Source organism: Leuciscus leuciscus, assembly GCF_965113295.1.
Source record: "Leuciscus leuciscus genome assembly, chromosome: 10".
NCBI classification, from domain to species: Eukaryota; Metazoa; Chordata; class Actinopteri; order Cypriniformes; family Leuciscidae; genus Leuciscus; species Leuciscus leuciscus.
In genome coordinates, this window is record NC_138734.1 from 12,304,979 (window position 1) to 12,331,987 (window position 27,009).

Sequence of the window (27,009 nt, forward strand, 5' to 3'; positions counted from 1 at the left end):
TCTGATGCACGATGAATTTTGGGATAGGGTAGGATGTAAAGGATCGATCTATTGTATCCTTCATTTCACAGGAAACGAAGGATGCATTTCGAGGCCGCATTTGAAGGAGCCTTCGAGTTGGGACAGCCTTCGTTGCGCCGCGGTGACACAATCGGCCTTCGAAGAACGTAGCCTCTGAATTGGGATGCAGATTTTGTATGTCTCCTTTGTCTGACACACTCAATTCAGTTCATGTAGCTCTTTTCTAACAAGTTGATAATCTGAATCAGGTGTTAAATGAAGACGACATACAAAATGTGCAGAACCATGGGTCCCCAGGGCCAGAGTTAAGAACTGCTGGTTTGATTTGAATTGTGCTCTGAAATTTTAGGGCACTTACACAGAGGAGCAATCAGAAACACACAATATTCGACATCTGATACAGTCTTCACAGTAAAATTATTTTATTAAGAAAGAAGTCAATAAATAAAACAATGCAAAAATATAATGTTTTGTCAATTGTTGGGAATTGCCTAAATAGTAATAATTTGTTCTTAAGAGGTAAATAAATAAATTTACAACGTAAACTTACAAGTGGGCAGAATATCACATCCTTGGAATTGAAGCTAGCACCTTTAAAACAAACAATTTCCAGGATGAAACAGAGACATTGGAAAGGTGTAAATGATCAAATGTAAACCACTAGTAAAGGCAAAAAGTGGTCAAAAAAAAAGAAAAGAAAAAAGACTCATGAATAACTCTGTCATTACAAAATATTTGCACTTTGTCTCTTTTGCGTTCCAATGGTTTCTGACACAACTGCGATCGGTGAAGCGTCATGTTTTCGGGCGGAGAGAAACATTACAAACAATAAACTGTGGTTTCATATCATTTTCACAAAATAAACTGTAAATACTAACTAAACTAACAAGATTTACACAAGGACAAGTGACAAAAGCAATTATAAAATAAAAAGCACCATGTTAGATATGCAAAGAATTAGAACTTCCATCTTTTTTCTCCAGAAGGCCATGTGAAGAGTGTACAATCAACAGGAATGACTGTTTGCTGTAATTACAGGCAAGGACATGGAACGAAGTGTGCAAAAACATTCGGCTGAGAACGCAAAGATCAGTTAAGAACGGTTTTGACTTAGCCATATGACAGAAAACAGAGAGCAGGTGTGTTGTGTGTGAAAGAGAAAAAGAGCGAGCGAGAGAATCTAAAATCATCAGCGTACTAAGAGAAAGGTTAGACCAGCTAAACCCACTCCTGCTGCTGCAAACAGTGCCGTCTTCATCGAGGACTCTTGGTTCAGCTGTTTTGCGTTGTGGAAAAACCTGCAGAACCCCTCCTACAAAAGACAGGACAAATCAAGATAAGAGTCACATTTTGTTCCCTACGCCCATATGATTCAGTTAGAGCAGGATTTCAGACCTTATTAGTCATAGTAGCTAAAATATCAACAATGAACAAAGGTATTACATAATAGCACAGCCTACTTACTTACTCACTCTAAACATATGAGAGGATTACATAACCCTGCCCTCAGGAGGAACGCCACATACATCTTTAACAATAACTCAAATGAAATAATCCTCTGAGCTGTGGAGTAATGGATAACGTATGCTTGATACTCATGTTTGCTCGGCTCAAAATCTAATGAGCTGCCAACCAAGAAAGCATATAGTTTGGGCCAAATTCAGAGTTAATTTAGAGTATTCCTGATAAGCTGTTCCATCCAATTAAAAATAGAGTTAATATAATTAGAAATCAAACTTTTCTTAATCTTTTGACATGAGATGTTTTGTACCATTCAAAAATGGCTTGTTTGGATGTTTTGTGATCATCGACGAATCGCTTAATCACAACACTAGCATTCATTCAACATCCCGGCCAATAGCATGCAGTTGCTTAACGGCTACCATCAGTCTAAAAGTGAATACAGTATACAGCCGCCTTTTCTGACGTACTCCATATGCTTGAGCTACTCCCGACTACAGGACAAATAGAAGAGTATAATTTTTCGCTGTTCACCCTTCAGAAGGAACAAATGGATGGTTATTTTTAAAGGCGCCCCAGATCACATTGGATGATTATGTTTGTTTGGAGCATTTGACTGCAGATTGTTTAGTAAACGAGGCACAGTAATAGAGAGTTAAAGAAACTTTTGTTGAAAGATGAAGCAGCCAACTGTATCGGACCTGACAGCAGCAAACATCAAGTAAACAATTGTATAATGATTTGTCTGTAAATGGCGATTTTATATGGATGTTTTCAAAACACTTGCAGTAGTGAGGGGGCACTGATACTTTTTCCTCTACAATAAATGACGTTAGCCAATCATAACAGTGGCCGTTTACGGACAACCCTTAAAGAAGCTGGCCCCTTAAAACCGAATCATTTTAGACGGAGGGTCAAAATGAGGGTTGAAAATAAATATATGTATGAATTTTTGAGCCTAAAACTTTATTAACATAAGTCAACCTTGAAGACTATATTAAAATAATGCCATGACCCCTTTAAATTTGGGCTTTCTGTGACGAAGTGTGCAGGTTTCAGGATCTAACTGACATTTTAAGGGTTAAATGTAGATATGCCAATTTCAGAAGCAGCAGGCAAAGGCACAGGCAGCCGTAACCGCCGAGGACCCGAACAAACAGCAGAAGGCTTGAGGAGTCGGGCAGAGCAGCTGTCTTCAGACAGACACCTGCTGTACTGGTCAGAGTGAGTCCAGGTGCTCTAGCCCACAATCATATGCTGCACAAACTCTGAGTGAAGCATAGAGATCAACCGTGTGGTAAACACAATAGACTAAATGGCTGACTGGCCCTCGGCTCTGCTTTCAACAGCTGCCAAATAAAAGAGAAAGAGAAAACAGGGAGAGAGAAAAGACTGCAGCAGGCCTCTCAAACTCTTTATTCATGCAAATACAAGCTGCTATTTGCCTCAAGCCAGAAGTGACCGGATTTTCGATTTTAAAACTTAGCAATAATGGCACTAATGATGTTCTAAAAGTGTAAATTAGACAAGTTCTTTTCAATTCTGGTCCCGGGGACTCACCACTCTGCACATTTCTCTAATCCGACACTCTCAGTTCAGTTCATGGAGCTCTTTCGTAACCAGCTGATGATCAGAATCAGGTGCGTTAAATAAAGGACACATACAAAATTTACAAAGCGTTGGGTCACGAGGAACAAAATTGAAAACCACTGAATTAGACCAACATGAAACTAACTGGTTTCAAGGGCCAGTTCATCCTTTGTCATTTACTCGCCATTATGACGTTCCAAATCCATGTGACTTTCCTTTGCTGAACACAAAAGGAGAAGTCCAGCAGGTACTTCTTTTTCGATAGTCTGATTTACTCGGATGTACGATTCAATTGAGAAAAGATCTGTAATTACTTCAGTTTGGTCTTTTGGAAGTACATTCATTAGAAATGCATCTTTTAAAAAACAAAAGTTCAGTGATGAAGGCCTGGTCACAATTCAGTGGGAGCTACAGCTAAAACATTTGCATTTGACTGTTGACTAACATGTGCCTCAAAATCCCGTGTGTAATTACAGCAGATATCAGTCTGCATAAGTAAACAATGTCTCCTGGGGTTACTTAGGGTTTTTAGAGTTGGAAAAAGTATTGCTTTCATAGGTCATTGCCTGGGAGACTGAAAAACTGGATGCCCACACAGAAAAAGTCCTTGGTGAGACATTTGAGAGCCTGTTTAAAAGCGTTTTCCCCACAAGCATTCCTAGGATTCTTTGGCTTGTGTCACTCTCTAATTGACAAAAATAGGGCAGCCACAAGAAGGTATACGCTGCTCTACTCCAAAAACTAGACCAGCATATCCCTGCAGTATGTACCTTCCAATTACACTTCAAAATGTGCACATTGAAGTATACAGGTAGGAAAGACTCAAAGAGATTGAGGCATCAAACACTGTGCCAAAATAGGCTGGCTTTCTGAGAGCACACATGAAGGATCAAACACGATGTACTTTGAGCACCCACGCAGTTTCACATCAACCAGAACTGGTCTGGAAAAACCCCTCACTTAACACTCAAGTTGAAACCTGACGATTAAAAAAGGTGCTCCTACTACTTACACGTCAAGGGTCTACCGCACAAGCACAATGGCTATAAAACCATCATTCACAAGCCCGCAGCACATATTTAGATATTCATCTAATCATCACTTCTCAGCAGCATTGCCGTTTTTTGGGATGTTCGCTAACAGTATACTGCAGCAAAAGTATTTCAAACTTCTTTTTACCCCTAAACGAAGAACGAAAAAGTACTTTGTAATACTTTTGTAGTATATCAGGGCCTTAAATGTCATCTGTACCAGTCTACATTGCCAATGCTTACCCATCCTCCATTTTCCACCAGCCAATCTTGCTTTTCCCCTCCTAGGTAGTCAGCTATGGTCTCAGCCAGTCTCTTGGGGCACTCAGAGTTCTCTCCTCTGGACAGTAGCTCACTGGTCAGCACTCCAGTGAAAGTAAAGATGGAGACCACCCTTCCCCAGTTCAGTTTTCCATCTCCAACCAGTTCCCTCATGACGCTCTGCAGACACTTGCTGGGATCTGATCTACAGGTGTCCAGGAACTCCTGGGAGAGGGATCGGAATTTGGTTCTGTGCTGTTGTTCCATCTCTTTGGCCAGGTATCTCATGGCCTCTGCTGACTCGCTGGGAGGCGTCTGTTGGATCCCGCTGCAGAAACTGATGTAATCTTCTGCCAGCAACAAAGTCTGTTCCCTCAACCAACAGGACATTTTCTAAATGAAAAAGTCAAGGTCAAAATACATTAGAGGGTTTATATATAAAATCAACTTATCTAATTCTTGTTATCATTATTAACTCTTTGCCCGCCATTGACGTAAATTTCTGTCATTTATGAGACCACGCTTCCTCGCATTTTTCTCAGCTTTTTGCTCAAAATATTGCCCTTTTTTATTAAACTTACCCACATTCAAGTATTGATTAAAAAAAATATGCATGAATGCATATTAAAAGCAGAGGCTCTGTTCTTTCTTTTCATATATTGCACGTTCAGATATTCATACAACAAAATATTCTGGGGGCCATGAAAATTTTGTGAAAACGACAAAAAATGACTTTTTTTTTTAAACTCTGGCAGGAAAGAGTTAAGAAACTATATATAATAGAATATTTGTATTTTTGAAATAAATTTGTCACACTGCATTATTTAAATAAACTGCAAAGCTAAAGCTAAATTAAGAAAATGTAACATCTAAAATAATCACTAGCATTCTAACCTATAGACAAATAAAAGTTTTATTTTTTGTCCATGTTCTGATTAACTATCATGGTTTGATGTAACGTTAATCATCCAAAAAAAGAAAAAAAAAAAGACCATGGTAACAGCTATTTCCAACTAAATATGCTGTCAAATCATAATTAATACATTGTATATTGTATTTATCATTCAGGGTAATGAGATCTCAGTATGTGTTAATTTGTATTTTCTTGTGAAGTCAGATACAAGTAAAATCAAGTTACCACCGTTTTTATTATCCATATCTCAACTGTATGGTATTTTAGGCTAGTTCAAGCAAGCGTCTGTGTTGTCTATGCAGCATTAACACAGAACTGAACGCAGATCAGTCCATAAATGGGTTAATGATTCATAACGGCTTGTTATAATCAGCGGCTGTTTCTCTAGGTTCAGGCCTTATATTAAATAATGCCATTCAGATTCAACAATGTCGAGCGTCAACCTGCTTAAGTCTATTTTGCTGGTAGTATTAACATATGGTCCAGATATGAATGAGCTTCATAGGATAAAACACAGCAGCATAGAGAAATGAAAGCGAGTGTAAGCTACGTTATGCTGCGAAACACAAAGCCGGTTGCGCCATTGCTCAGGAGAACACAAAGACGCGAACCAACCGCACGCGTTTCAAATATACGTATTCTTCAATATACATATACAAAAATAGGATTTGACAGCCATTTTAGAATAAAATGAACAGTTTCTAAACATAAAAGTGAAAATAATAAAGCAACTCACCCTCCCAGCGATGTCAGACTGCGCTCTCCACCGACAGTTGCGAAAACAGCAGTCAGTAATATATCTCTCGTAGCTCTTCCGTCACTCCTTATCAACGTAAAGCACGCTACACGCCCCTTCACTAACCACGCCTCCTGCGTCATGACGCGTTAGCATTGTGTGTAATCCTTAACTGTAATTTTTCTAACAAAAAGCCCCTTTTTATCAGTATTCCTTAAATAATAAAAAAATTACTTTTCTACTATTCAATCTAGTAGTAAACTATTAAGACTGTTCATTTGTGCACTGTCTTCAAAATCTTTGATTGATACAAAGGTTTTGTCTTTTTGTGAATTATTATATAGTTTTGAGGACTGGAAAAATAAACAATTCTGCATTTACTTTATCATTGTATTTGCTCAAGATTATTTTATAAGGAGTTAGAAATTTGTGTTAATAGAAAACTGGGAGGTGTGATAGATAGTTTGATAGCATTTGTTGTTGTTGTTGTTGTTTTGTTTTGTTGTTTTTTTCAAAATAACTTTTTGGAATGTAAAAATCAATACATTATGCAACTATTTATTTTAAATATAATATATATAAAAAGTGGGCTTCTTGAAAACCAAATTTCTTACATTTTATAAATGATTTAAAATTATATATAAACTTCTAGGAACCAGCTAAAAACCAAAAAGCACTGAAAACATGTAATGTTGTATAAGCACTGACAATTATGTAAATTATTTATCTTCTTTTTCTGGCAGCATTAATATTAATGTGACTGTTTAACACCTCTCGTTTTTGTGGCATTGAATGATAATAATACAAAAATGGATCTTAATACTCAAATAATAATAATAATAATTAGATTTATAAATAAATGTAATAATCAGATTTACATTTTTTACTAGATTTTCTAGTTGTTTTGATGTATTTTTTGATGTATACATGTATTTATTTATGTATTTAAAATGAATATAGAATATGTAGGTCTGTTGAAGATTTTCTAGTTGTTTTGATATATTTTTTGATGTATGCATGTAATTTTTTTTTTTTTTTTTTAAACGGTTGTTCATACATTTTGACATTTTAACCACCTCTACCACACAGTATAAACACAAAGACAGGAAATTACCTTTAATTCTCCTAAATAAAGAGACAATCAACAGTAAACAGAGTGTATATTAATGTACAATACTGTGGACAGACAAAGAAATCAGCTAATTGTGATCAATTGCTGATTTGATCAACTACATTACACTTGAGATGAAAAACACTTAGGCTACATTAAACACTTGTCTACATTTTTGACATTCTAGTGCAAGCAAAACTCATTCATGATAATATATATATATATTATAAATAAATTTCAAATTTCTAGATATATACCTGTTTGATAAGCCAGATGCACAAGCAATGAAGTCAACTCTGTTCAAATCATTACCATAAAATATATACCTACAAAAGTATGGATAATTATATTAAAACACTTAGGTTTTTAATATAAAAAAAATATTTTACAAACTAATACTTGAACAGCAATCCTTTTCAAATTGTGTATTTTATATATTATTATTGTATATATTTTGGTGAGAAGCCAAGAAAGAGAGACATTTAATTGCGCTAAGATAATAGAAAAGTCAGGACATCTAGATAAGAATCCCTACAGTCCCGCTGTGTGCTGTGATATTAAGAAGCAGAAGTACAAATATATCTTCTCATACTGGTACAGGACAACTCCTCAAGCCCAGATCTGCAACAAAGAAATGAGATGAAATTAGGAGACAAAAGAGTTCTTTATTTATTCAAAATACAAACCAAGATGATCCTCACAACATATGCGAATTCACAAAAGAGGAACAAAGTTTCTTATCTTTACTTCTTAAGGATAGAAAGAGTACAGACCACAAGAAACCTATAACCTTTGTTGTGTAATTCCCCTGTTCCTCTCAAGGGACAGACCCCACAGAATGATGTGAAACACCTATAACCACTGCCAGTCCCTTTACTATAATCTAAATCTAAATCTGATGCCAGTAAAGGGCAAAACCAAAAAAGTAACTTTCCCTAAATTACCTGAAGCGGACACTTACCCGCAAAGTGTTATCCCATGATCCTGAGCAGAACGCGGTGCCATCTGGGGACACTCTGACAGTGCTGACCCGGTTTTCATGGCCAAAGAGAATTGCCACTCTGGTACCTTTCAGGACATCCCAGACATTGATGGTATAGTCATTGTGTCCTGCAAACAGCAATCGCCCTGTGGAAAAGAGTGAAATATGGATAAGATTATTGTTTGGTATAGTATTATGAAGTCAAGTCTAGTCACCTTTGTTTATATAGTGATTTATACATTACAGATTGATTCATAGCAGCTTCACAGTAATAAACAGGAAACAAAATGAATAAATTATGAAAAGAATTCAATTTCAGCTGTCTTTCATGTATTTAATTGTGTATTTAGTATAATGTTGTTCAGTATAAATGGATGCTTAACTTATCTGAGATCACAGATAGTTTTAATCTTCTTTTAATCACTCTTGTTTGTTATTCGAAAGCTACAACACAGGGGAATTTTGTCAGTAAATCAGAGTGAAATGCGTCTAATTTTGGTTGTCACTGTCCATCCCCTTTCACTGGATGGAAAAAAGGAGATTTGGCTAAACTTCTCCTTTTGGGTTCCACAGAAGAAAGAAATACAGGTTTGGAACAACATGATGACACAATTGTCATATTAAAATCTTCATTTATGAACATTAAGCTGTGTCAGCAGCACTAAACACTATCTAGTAAACTTATCCAGTATAGGCCTATAGAACATTATCAATAATACTAATCTTTAGCAATGTAATACACAGGTCTGTATTCACTAGTGATGAACAAGCTATCATGGTAAGTGTGGGCGTCACAGCTGTGACATTTGCCTGTTCTGTCATTTGATTCCTTTAACCCTGTGTTTAATTACAACAGATATCTGTCAGTATTAACCATGTGGCCTGTGCACCAAAATAAGAAACGAAACTTCTGTCATCATTTACTCACCCTCATGCTGTTTCAAACCAGCATGACTTTCTTTCATGAATCATAAAAGGAGAATTGTGGCTCTCTGAAAATAAATGCCATTTCTAGCTTTAAAAAAGCACAACAATACCATAAATGTATCAGTTAAGTATAGGCCCTATATAAGTATTATGGTGACATATTATAGCTTTCAAATCTTATTCTCAGAAATTCAATTATGTTGCACAAAACATGTCACATCATGTTTGGCATCAATGGCGAAACACTCAAAAACCAACAATGTCTGACATCAAACCTGGCGTGACATTTTAAACGGATAGTTTACTTCCTTTCTGATTTTCTTCTGTGGAACACAAATATTTTGAGGAACTGTTTTTGCCTACTGTATACAATGGGAGTCAATGGGGTCCAAAACAATATGGTATCCCACTGACTTGTATGGGGGATAAAAGCATTATTTTTCATCTTTCATCTCATCTGTATTCAAAGAAAGGCATACAGGTTTGGATTGAATGGTGCGTAAATGATGACAAAACTTTCATTTTTGTGTGAACCATCCCTTTAACGCATCATATTTAAAAGTACACATCCACAAATGAGATTTGAGAATTGTAAAGATTGAGATGTAAAGATTTTCATTGAATAATTATCTAGTTTTGGTCTGTCACCACACAAAGCAAAGATATGGCTTTAAAGGGCATGGAATATATCAAAGAGCACATTTATGATACTTCTGTGGTTTATTTTTTTATGGTGAAGTACACATTTACTTTCATTGTATGGAAAAGAACATATGGGACATTCTACTGAATGTCTCCTTTTATGTTCAATGGAGAGAAAAAAGAACATTGGAAAGACATGCTAATATTTGACAAATGATTACATTTATTGATATATATTTTCACCACTCTGCTTGAAGGCTCAAAGTCTACTTTCTTACCACTGAGGGAAAAGTCCACACTAGAGGCTCCAAAAATGATACTTTCTTTGGAATAAATGGCCACCTCACGGTCAGCTCGCAGGTCAAACAGACGACACTGAAATAACAAGAAAGGTCACGGTGAGATGGAGTTCAGTATGGCCTCACAGAGTTTGACACATCGCATTTCATTGATCAATGGGTGATTTGAAGACAAAGACACATTGCATGGACCTTGACCAGGAATAAACATTAACAACATTAGATAAACTAAATACACACATACACTTAAATTCTAATATACTCTCACACATAATCAGCCAACTGAGCTAACTAAACCTAATTTCATCAACTCAACATTATTAAAACATCATTAACTCAAGAGGGTGTAAGTGTTTTTGAAGGGGAGTATTAATCAGGGCAACAGGTTTTGCATTATTGATTGTGACTCTATTGGCAATCCTTTGACTGTTTTGAAATAATATGGGGTAACTGGTGTGTTGTAATGTGGAAAAACTTACCGTAGCATCATCAGATCCAGATGCAAAAGCATCTCCGCTGGGGTAATACCTGCATTCAGATATAAGGTTAAAATTTCCATAGACACTTCAAACATATAGACATTACTATGGTTACGTTCACAGAGCAAATTCAAATTCCAACTCTCTGTTAAGATATGATTTGTTTGTGTGGTCACATAACATTTTACCATTTTATCATCAAAGTATATACTGTCCATACATGGCCAAAATTATGTGGACATTCCTTTCCAATAAACAGGTTTGACTATTTCAGCTTCGAACATTTTTAAAAGGTACATAATATCAGGCATATAGTCATATCCTCTCCCAATACAAGCATTTTAATTACAATTGGAACATATTGTGTTCCAGTATGACATTGGTCAGCTGACATGTCCTCAATAAGGGAGCTCGATTTAAAAATTCGGTAAGAATTTACAAAAAGGTCCCATTTATTTATTAGTAACGTTAGTAAAAAAAAAAAAAATCAACTGGTCATTTTTACTTCATGTTAGCTCAAGTCCATTAAATAATAACAGATACAACTTTTGATTTTAATAATGTAAATGTTGAAAATAACATTCACTAAGTATTTATTTATATATTTCTTTCTTTCTGAACACAGCCACTGTAACGGTCACCAGCTGGAGTGCCCTTGAGAGCCACCTGAGGGCACTCCACATCAGACTATTGTCATTCCCTCACAAACTACATTTCCCATAACTCACTGCCCGGACTCATCATCCCTGATTGCATCCACCTGTGTCTCATTATCTTGTCAGTCTCAGCCTATTTAAACCATGTATACGTATTCATTCCCTGTGAAGTCTTGTATGTTGTTGTGCTTCATTTCTGAGCATTTCTCTGGTTCCATGTATTTCGGTTTTTGGACTCTCTGCCTGCCTTTGGATTACCCGTTTGCCTTGTTCCCAACCTCGTGTGTTTTGTTTGTTTGCCTACCTTGTGTTTGGACCTGTTGCCTGTGCATTGGATTACGTGTCTGGATCGCCCCATTATTAAAAGCTGCATTTGGATCTCAACCTTGTCTCAGAGCAGTAACAGCCATATACCCAATTACAAAAGCACTGCTCCGAGTGGGATTTGAACCTGTTTCCAGCATGGGAGGTGAAATGTGTCACTTTGCTTTTCAGTGGCATTGAATTGGTTGGGGTTTTTTTTGTCATTCAAAAGTTCTAATATGATTTATCTTTGTTTTTTGTTTTTTACATTACAAAAACCAGCTGTTTTAACTGGGGTGTGTAGACTTTTTATATTCACTGTAATTGACAAATAAAACTATTGTAAGATGTTACCAGAAATGCTTTACTGAATCTGATGTGGAAGAACTGGCCTGCACATAACCCAGACCTGAACACCGATGGTATGAACTGAAATGACAACTGAGCCAAAACTCATCCTCCAACATCAGCGCCTGACCTCACTAATACTCTTGAGTAGGAGCAAATCCCTTACAGGCATGATGCAACATCTAGTGGAAATCCTTCCCAGATGAGTGGAAGCTGTTATCGCAGCAGAAGGAGGACCAACGGTTTTAAAATAAAATGAACAACACTCATATGGATGTGTTGTTTGGATGTCAACAAAACAGAATCTATATTTCAATTGCGTTGTGTGTTTGCTGCTTACTTGCAGTTTTCCAACAGTCTTTTCACTCACATTTGTAGAAAAATGACTTTGTTTTACTTGTAGTGATTTAAATAAATATAATTATATTACATTATTTATCAAATGTATGTACATTATATTTAAAAATGTAATTTGTTTCTGTGATGGTAAAGCTGAATTTTCAGCATCATTGCTCCAGTCTTCAGTGTCACATGATCCTTCAGAAATCATTCTAATATGCTGATTTGGTGCTCAGTTATTATAAATTATTATTGGAGCTCAATTATTGATGGCTCTTATTATCAATTTTGAAAACAGTTTTTGCACATTAATATATTTTTTTGGAAACCTTGATACATTTTTATTTTTACATTTTCTTTGATGAATATAAAGTTCAGCATTTATTTGAAATGGAAATCTTTTGTAACATTATAAAATGTCTTTACTGTACATTTTGGTCAACTTAATGTTTTATTTTTTTGTTGAATAAAAGTTTTTTTTTTTTTTTGGAAACAAATAAAACAAGCAAGCCTTTGAATGGTAGTGTGTATCACATTTTCTGCAAAAAATATTAAGCAGCACAACTGTTTTCAACATTGATAATAATAAGAAATGTTTTCCGAGCAACAAGTCAGCATTTTAGAATGATTTCTGAAGGATCATGTGACACTAAGACCGGAGTAGTGATGATGAAAATTCAGCTTTTGCAACCTTGCTGAGCATAAGAGACTTCTTAAAAAACGTTATAGCTTTCCTGTAGCTCAAACAGTAGAGCGTTGGTGCTTGCAACGCCAAGGTCATAGGCTCGATTCCCAGGGAAAGCAGGAACTGATAAGAATGTAAATGTGTACCTTGAAATGCAATGTAAGTCGCTTTGGATAAAAGCGTCTGCCAAATGCATAAATGTAAAACCTTTGACCGGTCCGGTAGTGTACATATTACAACTCAACATCACACCAATGGCTGCCTTTGTTGTCCTTGAGCTTCATGCTAAGTGAGCAATTATAATAAATGTCATTAGATTGACAAAAATCATGTGGACTCCAACCTGACTGTATACACTGAAGTCAGATTGTGAAAATGTTTAAATTTTTGATGTTCACAATGTCATGCAGTGAGGGAAAAGAATTGAATTTTGGCAACATTCAACTGTATTGTGAACGTAACTTCATTATCAGCAAATGCCAGGCTGTGGCTCACTCACTTCACACTGTTGATGTCAGACTCATGGGTCTCAAAGGACTGAACATTCTGTCCCGAGCGCATGTCCCACACATTCGCCTTCTTATCACAGCCCTGAAACACACACACACACACACACACACAGCACTTTAGAGACCTGCGGAACAATACTCGCTTACAACAGGGTAAATCTCAGGAGAATGATGTCCTAAAAATAGCTGCACATAACCCAAACTGACATTGTGACTGAACAACATCCTAACAGGTCAAATCAATCAACATGAGTAATGACTTTAGGAAATTATGTTTTAATCCAGTGCTTTCTTTCACCTTTATAAAATGAAATGAGTATTTCGCTGATTCAGCTGTAATGATAGTAATCTCACATGTGTTACAGTGAACACGAGAGTGAGGTTGGGATGTGTGCGTGTCAAATTGGTGAGTATATGTGGAAATGATGTTTTGAGGATCTGACCCCTGATACAAAGGTGTTTCCCGTCTCAGAGGGGGCGAGGTCCAATGTGAGAACATCAGCCGAGTGACCATGGAAACTCTGCAGCAGCTGCCCACTCTCAACATCCCATAATGCACATGTCCCATCACCACTTGATGTCAGAATCTGAAACACACACACATAAAGGTTTCAAAAGGGGGTTTTTGCAGCAATGCCATAAATGAACCCTTTTTTGGGGGGGGGGCTCCCCAAAAAAACTATGAAATGAATTATTTTTTACATTTAAAAAACCCTTTTCCACAATAAAGAAATGTTTGTTTGTTTTTAAGAGAATAACCAAGTACAAATCACTTTAAATTAGTCCAGACATTTTACATTGACCTTGAAGACTGATAAAATATAGAGAAATATAACACCTGTATCACCCTCTAGTGGAGATATTGATCATTAGCTCATTATCACAAACACATGCAGCAATACTATGAAAGTAAACTAATGCCAAATGTTTTTGAAACAAAAATGAATTGCACTAATTGAAAAAAATATGCATTGCATTAAACGTGCTTGCATTTTAATGCATTGTATTTTTAGGGCTTGCATTTTTATGGGCTGAAATTCAACATGGTTGGACATTTAAGCTGTGAATACTTCAATTCAAAACATTTCACACACATATTCATTATTAAAAATTCAATAATCCATATTCACCTTTCAGATTTCACTTCCAAAATGTTAATTCTGTTTAAAAATACAACCTATAATATTCGACAGGTAATTTTCGGGCCATTTTATTTCGCTTTACAAATTCGCTTCCACAAATTCAGTGGTTCAAATTCGATAGAAAATTCAACATTTCACGTGATCCGGGAACAGCAGGAATATCAATAGATTGCCGATTCATAATCTCTATCTGCTGTTAGTCGGCTAACAGTCTGTTATTTACAGAAATGGAGCAAGCGGTATGTACTTGTGAATTATCAGGGCCAGTAGCTATAAATGATAAAGCTGATAAAGACACAAAAGCCGAGTTTACACTACATTAAGTCGTCACGGTTGTTTGTACATGTAAGCAGCCCTCTCTGCCGTGAACGAGATTATAATGTTATTCCCCGATGCTGACGTACAGATCAAACATTAAATTTGTACCACAGAATTTTCACTTTCCATGCTCTATTAATAGATGTGTTGAATCCCCTGCCTTGACGTAACAAAATCTTTCACTTCATCTTTTTCAATCTTTATTGTTACTGACAATAAAGAAAGAGGAACAATCTGTGATGTGATGGAGCAGAGAGAGAAAACCCCCACCCTTTTCTCAAAACACACTAATGATACACACAAACCCAGTCAGGAAACTGTAGAGATTATTTAAAATAAAAAATTAATTATTACTGACTGTTACACTCACAGAACAGACCAATACACAGGATTCATTCTGAAAAGGCACACAAATTTGCGTTCAATAAAAAAAGCTTTTGTATAACAAGGTTATTTTTAAAAGCATAAATCCCATCAGGGGAACTTCAGGGGGACTGCTGTGATATTTGCTCACGAGTAATGTGTGTGTGTTCTATAAATATCAGCCGAATCATTACAGATTCATCCCTGCCACAGACACACTGAATTAATAAACTATGAATTAATACAATTTGACCATCTCCACACAGCTGTACTGATCCCAGCAGATAAAATAATGTCAATGCAACATCACACAGTGTGTGACGCCAATGCAGAAACAGTCTGTTTAGCACTAAAATTAATGCATTAGGAATGAACACAGCACTCACTATAAATAGAAATTATTTATGTTGTATATTTCCTACATAGATGATGGTAAGTTCTGACCAGGTTTGGGTCCAAATACCATAATTGAGCTGTCTAGTATACATGATATACTGATATTTTCTGGAGAAAAGAATCTTAAAAATAAACAAGTAGCTGAAATAAAATAAGTTGAAAATGTTGTATATTGTATTTTGGTTAACGTTCACACACCCTGTATAGTTGCAATAGTAATCAGGATATTTGTTAAACTAGTTTTAAAAATAGTGAGGTACACTTCAAATTTCCTCACAGGTTGGTGTTCGACATGTTTTCCTATATTTGCGAGGGTTTTTCTAAGGCCACATTTACACATAGCCGGGTATTTAGAGAAACGAATATTTCTCCCCCTCCGTTTTCAAAAATAACATCGTGCACACAATATCGTTTTCAAAAAAAGTTGTCGTTTACATCAACCCGCATAAATACAAAGGGGCGGCAGTGTAAGGAGAAGGATAAAGCCATGCAAGCCAATCAGAATCCTCAAAATCGACAACGACGAATAGCACGAGCGACTTCCTGTTCCTTTCAAAACAATAGACATGGCGCGAGGTTCGTTCGTGTGGACAGACAGCGAAGCAAATGCAAACAGGCCAAAAGCGTTTTCACAAAAGTAAAAATGAGTACCACTTTAACAGCATCCATGATCAAATAGTAGCCAAACAAACTCATAGACAGTATGGAACAAACTCTAAACATAGGGCGCTCACATGACGTAAGCATTTTCTGGCGCATAATGTGACGTTTGAGAACCTAAAACCCCGTTTCTCCCAGTTGACACGGCAACACATAACCGGCGTTTTCAGAAATCTCCACTTTGGCCGGAGTTTTTAGAAATAATCGTTTTCTGGGATAAAAACGGCGTTTTCGTGTAAATGACAGGCCAAAACGCAGGGAAATATCTGCGTTTTCCCATCGTGTAAACAGGGCCTTAATCTAAGCCTTCTCAAGCATAACCAAACCTGCACACAGACGCACACACACGCACACGCACACACACACCTGCATATCAGAGTTGGTGAAGCTGCAGGAAGACACATAATTGGTGTGCATGGCCACAGATTTCTTCTTAGATGACAAGTTCTCGTTTTTATCCAAAGAGAGTGGATAGACGGAGCATTTATTATCCAAACCACTGAATGGAAGACAAAGAGAGATTTGACCACTTTGCACAAATGCACAACAAATAATAAGTTATATTTTGACTAGATATATACATTTCATTACAATCTCAGAGCTGCACTTTAGATGCTTTTAATTATTACCTGAAGAGAGGGCTCTGTTTAGGACTCTCATATAATACAATATACAATAATACAATAAATTCTCAGTTAAGATCAGAGTTGACCAATAATTATTACACTGATGAAACTCTCATGACTCACCCACAAGCCACAGCACAGCCAGAGGGGGCATAAGCACAGGCCATGACCCAAGTGCAGGGCATAGTGACCGCATGCTCCTGCACAGTACACAACACATCACAAAAAAAAAAAAAAATTACAAATCTGACCAAGACAAAAAATTGAGGATGCATTAATCTGCCACTTGAATATAGTGAACTCATTGTCATGTTAAATAAACCAGTTTGAGATGATCTGAGCTTTGTGACATGGCGTGTTACCCTGCTAGCCATCAGATGTCCACTGTGGTCATAAAGGGTTGGACATGGTCAGCAACAATATTCAGGTCGGCTGTGGCGTTTAAACAAAACTCAATTGGTACTAGGGGCCCAAAGTGTGCCAAGAAAATATCCCCAACATCATTACACCACCAGCAGCAGCCTGAACCGTTGATAAAAGGCAGGATGGATCCATGCTTTCATGTTGTTATTGTCAAATTCTGACCCTACCATCTGAATGTCGCAGCAGAAATCGAGACTCATCAGACCAGTCAACGTTTTTCCAATCTCATTTTGTCTAATTTTGTTGAGCCTATGCAAAATGTAGCATGTTTCTTGTTTTCAGCTGACAGGAGTGGCACTCGGTTGGAAGTGTTGTGCGTTCAGAGATGCTCTTCTGCAGACTTCGGTTGTAATGAGTGGTGATTTGAGTTGCCGTTGCCTTTCTATCAGCTCCAACCAGTCTGGCCGTTCTCCTTTGACCTCTGGCATCAACAAAGCATTTTCACCCACATAACTGTCATTTTCTGAATATGTTGTCTTTGTCTGACAGTTCTCTGTAAACACTATAGATGGTTGTGCTGTAAAATCCTAGTAGAACTGCAGTTTCTGAAATACTCAGACCAGCCCGTCTGGCACCAACAACCATGCCATGTTCAAACTCACTTAAATCCCATTTCTTCCCCATTCTGATGCTCAGTTTGATCTTCAGCAAATCATCTTAACTCCTATATGTGTGCGTCTCAATCAGCTCCCTAGGTTGTGAGTCAGTATATCACACAAATTCGGGCACTGGTAAGGACAGGAAGGACCCTGACACATTGGGACACTGACGGTGACATGACAACGTCCTATTTATGAACAACAGCATAACAAATATTTTTCTGACATTTATTTTTTATGTTATTTAAAGTATATTATAATAAATACTTTGATTATTACATATACCAGCAACATTTAAATTGTAAATTAATTATAAGTGTTAGCTAGATTATGTTCAGTACCCGTCTAAGAATGTGTTTCTATGCTGAAATATAACATAGTAGACATACATCATTTGAACGGGTGCCCCTTTACAAAGTTTTGCTGAGGGCCCCCAGAAATGTAGGACCGGCATCGCATTCACCACACTCATACACACAAACATGCTATGAAAATGCAGGTTATCAAAACACACACACACGTTTGATTATTTAAATTGTACACAGAAGAACACATTCTGCATGGCTGATGTGTTAATGTGTGTGTTTATGTTGCTGTCGGATTAGTTTGTCACTAATACTCTGGGTTTCCATTTAAGTGCATTACAACTGTAAAACATGAGGATTATTATTTGAAATCGCTGTAGCACTGAAAAAAATCTGTCTAGAAAACCATTTGACACAGATAGAAAGATTTACCTTATTGGTTGTATATGCATCCCACACAATGACTTTTCCATCCTATAGGAGAGATTCAACATTTCAGTAAAGACTTACACATTATTAATACAATAAAGATTGTGTATAACTGATCTATTTCAGCTTCTAACTCTTTAGGACAACAGATGACATTTACTAAAAAAAAAAAAATCTATCTTTTACAGCAGTGGTTAGAAACAGTGATGATACGTCCTGTTACCTGAGAGGAGCTGACGATTCTTCTCTTGTCCCGGCACCAGTCCATGCACAGCACTTTATTTCCATGTCCTTTTAAAGTTCTCCGGGTTTTCATGACAAACTGACCCAGAGCTTCCATCTTCTCCGCCACCTGATGCACTGCAGTCAGAAAGACAAATCTGCATGAACCACACGACCACCTGAAGAACTTGAAACTGAACCAGAACTGAAAACACATCTCAGCATCAGGAAGATGTAACATGATTGATGATGAGCTCTATTATATTAGGACAGATATATGACTGTACCAAATTGCCATTTTTTAAATGTATTTAACAATACAATTACATTTACAACAGTAATTATTATAAGTAAACAATATAATCCTCCATTGCAACTGTAATATTTTACTATTACAGCATACATTGCAGCATGATTCAATTACATTTTTACTACTTGCTGGTAGTCGGTGATGTATATCTGCATCTTAGTTCCTGCTTTTTAACTGTTGTAAAAGAAACTGCATAAAATAGCCCCTAGAACATAACATCATACTGTAATTTTACAAATACAGGCCATGCTACTGTAAAATTTACTGTAAAATTTGTTACAATGTGATATTTTTACTGACACATTTTATAATAACACAAATCACAAATACATATAACCAAACTTCATTGCGATGTTGGATCCTACAATAGTGAAATGCCCATAATCCTTTGTGCTTTAAAAAAATGCTTGGGCAAACATGGGGATCATTTAATATTGAGTGTTCCTGTGGTTCAACTGGCAAAGCATGATGCTAACAATGCTCAAGGGGGGTCTCAGGGGGGACTGAATCCAGGAAGTGAATTTCAAGGGGGGACAGAGAGAGTTCCAGTTCAAAATGTAGAGGATCACAGCAGTCATCCAGTTCCAACAAAGCATTAAATCAGAGGGCTAATATCAGGATAGAAAATTTACTTTATTCCAAATTAGACAATATTAGGTGTAAAAATCATAAGTGCACCGCAGGAAACATTATAAAATAATAAAAAAAAAAATGCAGAATGCAGTCCATGGTCCCTTTAATATGGCATATTAGTTTATTTCATAAAATATGTATTAGTAACTACCCCATGTGCTTTGGATCTGTATCATTTTCATTTACTGGTTTCAAGTTCTTAACCTTCCAAGAATTAAGAACTTCATGACTTGGCTGTACATTTTGTCACAAACTTCTATAAATTACTGGACAGCAGTTTCAAGATTTTTCAAACAATACTAAATTATTTTAAATGTTTAATATAGTCTATTTGTATACAGGCCTAAATGTAGTTAAAATCTAAAGGTTAAACTTAAATCAAAATCTTGACTTATCCTGGGCCATATAATATTAAAAGCGTCCACCTGGTTTCGTGCATGTTACGTGAACATATTTTGATCGCTATAGAAGACATCAAAGAAATGTATTAATCTCTTACATTTAGGTCGTGTTTGGCAGATATTGGTATATTTCAAATCGAGCTGCCTACGGATACGGCATGTTTTGGCATCTCGCGCATTACCTGGGATGTCCATGAATGCAGTCTAGCTAGGCAGCTCGCTAGGTTTTGACACACAACCACTGAGTGTTTTACTCACGCTCGACGTCGTGTAGTTTGGCTCTCTCCTCTTCTAGTTTGGCTTTCAAAGACTCAGACTCCGCTTTCAGTGAATGGATGGTTTCGCCCTTCGTAAGTCCCTGACAGGCCATCTTTAATAAAACACAGATGGATGACGGATGGGTCAGAAAATATGTTCTTTATCATGAGCCGAGACTGATACTGCACAGTCTGCACAGCTGATGATGCTCTGACGTTAGCGCAAACGTCACGTGACACATCACCACCATCAGCATCACATTTATTTCTGGTGCTCACTGACTGAAGCCCAAAATCACATTTATATCTGATTTATATCGTTTTGCTCAGTCTTGAAAATGTATGTTTCTAAATCACGTATAGTCTTCCATCAAAGTAATTTCAAATTGAAATCGTCAGTTGTCATTTTTATGTAACTTCTGACTGTGCGTTCGTGCTGGTATTTGTAGCCTATTTGATTTGGTTTTTTGTGACTTTTGTAATACAACACAAATACATGTTGGTATTGGTGGTCTAAATAACAGTGCTGTTCTCTCAGAGCCTGTGTGTTTTCAGAGAGCTCTAGATAAAGCACTTTACACACGTGTTATGTTTAAGTGATGACATGAGAATGTGTTTTGGAGTATCCTTCACCTCTGTGAAACAAATACTCTGAGCCATTAAATCTACAGGACAAAAGTATCACAGCGAAAATAACAATGTAACAGTTAAACAGTTAAAAATTCATCTTAGATCAAACAAATATGCTGAAGCAATAAATACATTTTTACCTTCAACTGTATGTTACCAAAACAATGTTGCCATAAAATTCTCTAAAAATGCTGGGTTGTTTTAATGGACAAAGCCAAACTTTGGGTTAAAAATTTAATGTAAATTTTAACCCAATGGCTGGGTTCGTCCATATTTGACCCAAACTACTAGGGTTTAAACATTTTACTAACTACTCTTCACAAATCCCTCATAAAAATAAATAAATAAACTCCATAAAAATAAATATAAAATAAATCCGCAGATCAGTATTATCAACTGACAAAAAAACTGTCCAGATTGATAAATCTCACAAACGTTAATGTTCCGATAAAAAGTAAAGATTAATAAGAGCATAAACATTCAATAAACGTGTGACATCTAAAAGAAAATGACATTTCTCCAGAAGTAATGCATCTTGATACAGTTTTACTTTATTAACACAATCAATGATTTTAAAGTCAATGCAAAAAGCATTGCAGTTGTGTTGGATTTATGGATTTTTAAAAAATAATTTAAATAGGTCTGACTGTGGGAAAAATGGGTTTGTGTTTTCACACTTGGTCCGTTTCAAGGGGCTGAGCGCGGTTCCTGTGATTTTTGGCCCATATGTGAACACTTCAAATGATCTCAGACCCCTTAAAAGCGAACCGAACTGAACCGAGACCATCTCGGGAGGTGGTCTGAGTACGGTTCACATTCAGCTAATGGTACGAATGCAACAGTATAAACACAAAGAAGTCTGAGACCACATATACTTTAGGTGGACCAAAAAAGTATCTGAGTCCTATTTCAGGGACAGGGACAGTGTGAATGTGAAGAGAACTGGGTCCTTTTTCACTTTCACCTCTTAATCCACTTAAAGAAGACTGAGTTCGGTTCTTTTAAAGAGGACTCGAGTGTGAAAACACCCTCAGTCCCATATTACCCTCCTCCCATTTTCATTTACATTATTGTTGTTGGTGTCATGTTTAGTAACTGTTATGATGTCAAGATGTGTTTGGTCGTATACTTATAATTGTTGCTGTGTTCCATAAAGTGTTGAGGACTGTGTGTGGCATAAAGTGATATTTAATGAGTGTTTTTTTTTTTTGACCTCATAAGCATGTAATGTCAGTCTGAATCTTTTCAGTTTTATTTTTTAACAATGATGGCTGATTATAAGTCAGGCAACAGAATAAATAAGTTAACAGTGTGGATGTAGCATGCAGAAATAATTTTCTGAGAGACTAAGGTTTTAAAATAAGCATTGTGTTGTTGAACTGATCCTGGAGCAGCTGAAGTGTGTGATAACATACCAGCTCCACACACAGCGAGCAGTAGTTGATGGGCTCATTCTTCAGATAAATATTCATCAGAGGTTTGTTCTGAGTGCAGTTATCACACGGGCCAAACGTGATGGCCAAAAATGTCTGGTCACACATCTTTGCGTCTGGTTGAGGCTGGACCTGTACACATGAGGAAGGGGAAAAAAAACATGTATTCACAATAACCAAAAGCCAGACACACACTGACAGACCACACTTTACTGAGTCCATGTTTGAGGTCGTCAATATATTAGTTTACTCCTGAAAGCTGCTAAAATACACTTTAGGGGCTAAAGGAAAATCTTCTTTTACTCCCACTAAAAGTATATTTTACTGAACGTTGATGATACAACACGTTTTGTGAAGAGAAATTATAAAAGTAGATTGTTTTATTTAAAAATCATATATTTACATCACAAAAAGGCCCCCAGTATACAAATACTAAATTAGCTAAATAAATACAATTAGCCAAAAGTAATATGTTTTGTGTAATATCAAAATGAATACTTGTTCAAAACAATAACTTCGGAAAATCTTGATAAATAAAATCATTTTCATTTACTTTTGTTCAACAAATTCATTTAAATATGTTTTTTTTTTTTTTTTACTGAAAATTTTACTGAAAAAAAAAAAGATTCTGAAAGCTTTTTACACTGTTTGAAGCAGATCCCATTATTTAATGTCATTATAGTAACAATACATAGGATTTTATTATATTGTATGAGGATTAATATCATATTTTAAATCTGATGGTTTCATTATAAATATGGTGGTTATCTCTAAGGTGGACAGCCAAATTAATCAATTATATTGACCAGTTGAATTTAACTATGTCATGTCAACAAATGAAATAGTCAACTAAATCACGTCAAATATTGTGCCATATTCGGCCCCAACAGTAGGGGTGCTTTTTACCCCAAATACCATGGTTATCAGATACTATATTCTCCAGAACGGTTTATTTAATTAGCTTTAAAACTTTAAATTACTATTAAGACCTTTGTCTCAAAATATATTTGGTTATAGCCTATATTTGATTATACAGAATCAACTTCGCGCTACTGCCTGCTATCACATCTAGTATCAGCTAAAATTCTACATGCGCGGATGTTTAGGAAAAAGAGCTACAGTGTATTTTTATGCCATCTAGTGGTTTAGAGAAAAATACAATCAAATGCACCTTTTACCAGGTCCGCATTTAGCCCCTGTATTACGGAGCCCCTAAAGGGACATGATGAAGGGGACAAAATGAGATGGGAGGAAATCTCTTCTGCACTCAGGTGCAGATTTGTATCCAATAAAATGCTCTCTATATTGATAATGTTTCACCCTCTTAGAAGAAAATGTGCTATATAGGCCTGGGTATACTTCATTCTCCGCATTCCATTCTGTCTCACGCACAGTCATGTCCGCACAGCTTTCAAAGTACACTCAGAGTGGATGAACAAGTTGGACATATGTGCAATACAATTGCTTTTTATACTCTACCAGACATTAGAGGGCAGCACTGAGTCATGTCATGTACAGGACATTTGTTCAGAAGGATAAAAGAAGAAGAGTAGCGGATCCGCCAGTAAATGCAGTTTAGAACAAGAACCAAAACAAAAATGATAGAGACGAATATGCTGCTTTGTGTACTGTTTTTATCGCTCTTTCCACACTGTTCTTTGACTACTGCACAGTACATCACAACTGTGCATATAGCCACCTAGTGGACTCTTCTGTATCAACAATCACCTTGCACATGCGCCCGCCATTCTATTGTGCATGGTCCACGCGGACACCAAAATGCAATCATTTTAAGACATTTCACCTTATATAGAGTCTTTTTGGCATAAAGTGCTCTTTAAAATTGATTCAATAATGCTAGGGTTCTATTTAGAACCCCATTGAACCTGCCTCCTACTGGCAATAGCAAGTAGCAAATCATAGCTGTATCACTATAATAAAAAAAAGACACACTCTTCGATATGACCTGACCAAACTTCCTGTTTTAAAGCCATTTCATGGGGTCTTTAAATGTTTATTTCTGTCATGGTTTGTGCAATGGAAATAAGACAAAATCAGCAGTTAAAATGAGCGTAAAATATTAAATGTTTAGTATCTTGGTTTCAGTGTTCCATCCAAGTGTTGTAAAATGTTGATCCCATGCAATACCAGCTAATAAATAAGTCAATAATTACATAGATAGAAACAGAACAGAAATTAAAATTTTACCAGATACTATTCGACAGTCAAAGTCACTAACACAATCTATTTACCAAAACAGAGCCATAAACTGTGATGTTATTAAAAGGGTTGCTTTTGTTGCATAGACACCATCAGATCACTCATAACATTCTCAAAATTCACTTTATATGTTAAAAAGAATCAATTTATTTAAACTTACCTTTCAAAAGATTTTTGTGGCAGGTGTGTGCTTGCAGTCTTAAGAGGGAGGAGAAAGGGACTGAGCCTGAGAAAGGCAAGCAATAAGCTCCTTACAGTAGCATTAGGGTTTTAACCCTGGAGAAGTTTTACCAGCAGAAATAGTAGCCAGTCAGAGACAGACACAAATAGCACTGCTTAAGCTCGCTGAAGCTGATAATTCATCAGTAAAACAGCAGTAAAAAAAGAGGTGTGATCTTCAAATAGCCATTTAGAACTTAAATGGATAGTTCATCCAAAAATAATAATTCTGTCTCTCCCTCATGTTGTTCCAAACCTGTAAGACTTTCATTCATCTTCGGAACACAAATGAGGATCTTTTTCATGACATCTTCAAGCTTTCTGTCCTTCCATTGACAGCTATGCAACTACCACTTTGACGCTTCAAAAAGTTCATAAAGAGATCGTAAAACGGATCCATATGAATTGAGTGGTTTTAGTCAACATTTTCTGTAGAGACTCGATCGCTTTATATTGAATTTAGGCTTTTATTCACATATTCATATTCATCACTCACACATCAGTTGTGGTGAATGGAAGCTCAAGCATGTTCGTTTGACATGATGTGAGAACCAATGAGATTCATTCTTGTGTGTTACGCAGTACGTTTGAGCTTCCGCAAGAACCAATGAGGTTTGTTCAAGCAGGTTTGGTTGAGCTTCTGTTTATGTCGCTGATCAATGTTTAAATGTGAATCTCAAGTCTCTTCAGAAAATTTGGACTAAACCGCTCAATTCACATGGATTTGTTTTACGATCACTTTATGAACTTTTTGAAGTGTCAAAGTTTCAGTTGTGAAGCTGTCAATGGAGAGACAGAAAGCTCCCAGATTTAATCAAAGTATCTTCATTTGTGTTCAGAAAATAAACGAAAGTATTACGGTTTGGAACTACAGGAGGGTGAGTAATTAATTTAATTAAGTAATTTTTGGGTGAACTATCCCTTTAACTTTGACAGACTTCACACAAAAAAAAATATTATATACAGTAGCTGCTTTCCCCTTTAATTTTTGTGATGTCATCATGAGCCAACCTAATTTCCTGTTCTGTCTCCTCTTCTTCCCTTTTGCAACATAACTGCATCTTCCATTAAGAGGTAGGATGATTTTTGTCTTATCTGATATATCATTAAATATGATATTAAGACTTTTTAAAAATGTTGCCTGGTGCATACAAGCACAGAGTTATAGCACTGATAGCCAAACCAGGAAAGGATCATTATCAGACCAACTACAGACCAATATCCCTGACATCAAATATATGCAAACTTATGGAACGGATGGTTATGAACAGATTATCATATGTTATAGAGAGCAAGAACCTTTTGTCTCCTTATCAGAGTAGATTTCGAAAGGGGAGAAATACTATGGATTCAGTTTTATGTCTGGAAAATGAAATAAGAAAGGCCCAAGTTAGAAAAGAAGTAGTAGTAAGAGTGTTTTCGACGTTGAAAAGATGTATGATATGCTGTAGAAGGAGGGCATATTAATGAAATTAGATAGTATGGGGATAAAAGGGAAAAAATACAATTAAAATGTTTCTATTTGGGAGAACAATTCAAGTAGTGGGGTCCACATATTCTCAGACTTATCCTATACGGTACTCCCCAAGGAAGTGTAAGTAGTCCTGTTCTTTTTAACTTAATGATAAATTAAATTTTTAACAATATTGATGTGGGAGTAAGTCATTGTATACCGATGACAGAGCATTATGGATAAGGGGACGAAAAGTTCCATGTGTAGAAAAGAAAATGCCAAATGATGAGGTTGAGAATTGGGCTAAGAAATTTAGGGTTTTAGATTTTCTGTGGCAAAAACTCAGGTAATATGTTTTTTGAACAAGATATTTAATCCCACTATGAATATTAAAATGTATGGGCATCAGTTGGAACAAGTAAATGTAGTCAGATTTCTTGGAATGTGGATGGATTTAAAATTAAAATTCAGAATGCATATTCCGAAACTGATAGAAAAATGTAAAAAAGGGATAAACATATTAAGGAGCAGATCAGGAGTTGAATGGGGAGTAAGGAGTCAGTCACTGAAAAGAATATATAAAGCAGTGATAAGATCTAACATTGACTATGGTGTACAGCTCAGCGAATAAATATGGATTAAAAAGATTGAGATGCAAACTTAGAAGAAAATGAGAG

The 27,009-nt window shown here is 36.3% G+C and overlaps 2 protein-coding genes across 2 annotated transcripts; both read right to left on the reverse strand.

Moving 5' to 3' along the window:
• Positions 1-426: 426 nt before the first annotated feature.
• bcl2l10 (BCL2 like 10) lies at positions 427-6,129 on the reverse strand. The gene is made up of 3 exons (XM_082181525.1): positions 6,014-6,129; positions 4,347-4,757; positions 427-1,333 (listed from the first exon to the last, which is right to left on the reverse strand). Exons 2-3 carry the CDS (start codon positions 4,752-4,754, stop codon positions 1,211-1,213), a joined length of 531 nt encoding a protein of 176 aa, XP_082037651.1. The 5' UTR covers positions 4,755-4,757; positions 6,014-6,129; the 3' UTR covers positions 427-1,210.
• A 985-nt stretch (positions 6,130-7,114) lies between these two features.
• On the reverse strand, positions 7,115-20,587 carry gnb5b (guanine nucleotide binding protein (G protein), beta 5b). The gene is made up of 11 exons (XM_082181641.1): positions 20,379-20,587; positions 18,778-18,914; positions 18,558-18,599; positions 16,922-16,998; positions 16,539-16,671; positions 13,737-13,880; positions 13,284-13,375; positions 10,454-10,502; positions 9,954-10,050; positions 8,086-8,252; positions 7,115-7,745 (listed from the first exon to the last, which is right to left on the reverse strand). Exons 1-11 carry the CDS (start codon positions 20,488-20,490, stop codon positions 7,734-7,736), a joined length of 1,062 nt encoding a protein of 353 aa, XP_082037767.1. The 5' UTR covers positions 20,491-20,587; the 3' UTR covers positions 7,115-7,733.
• Between the last annotated feature and the right edge of the window lie 6,422 nt (positions 20,588-27,009).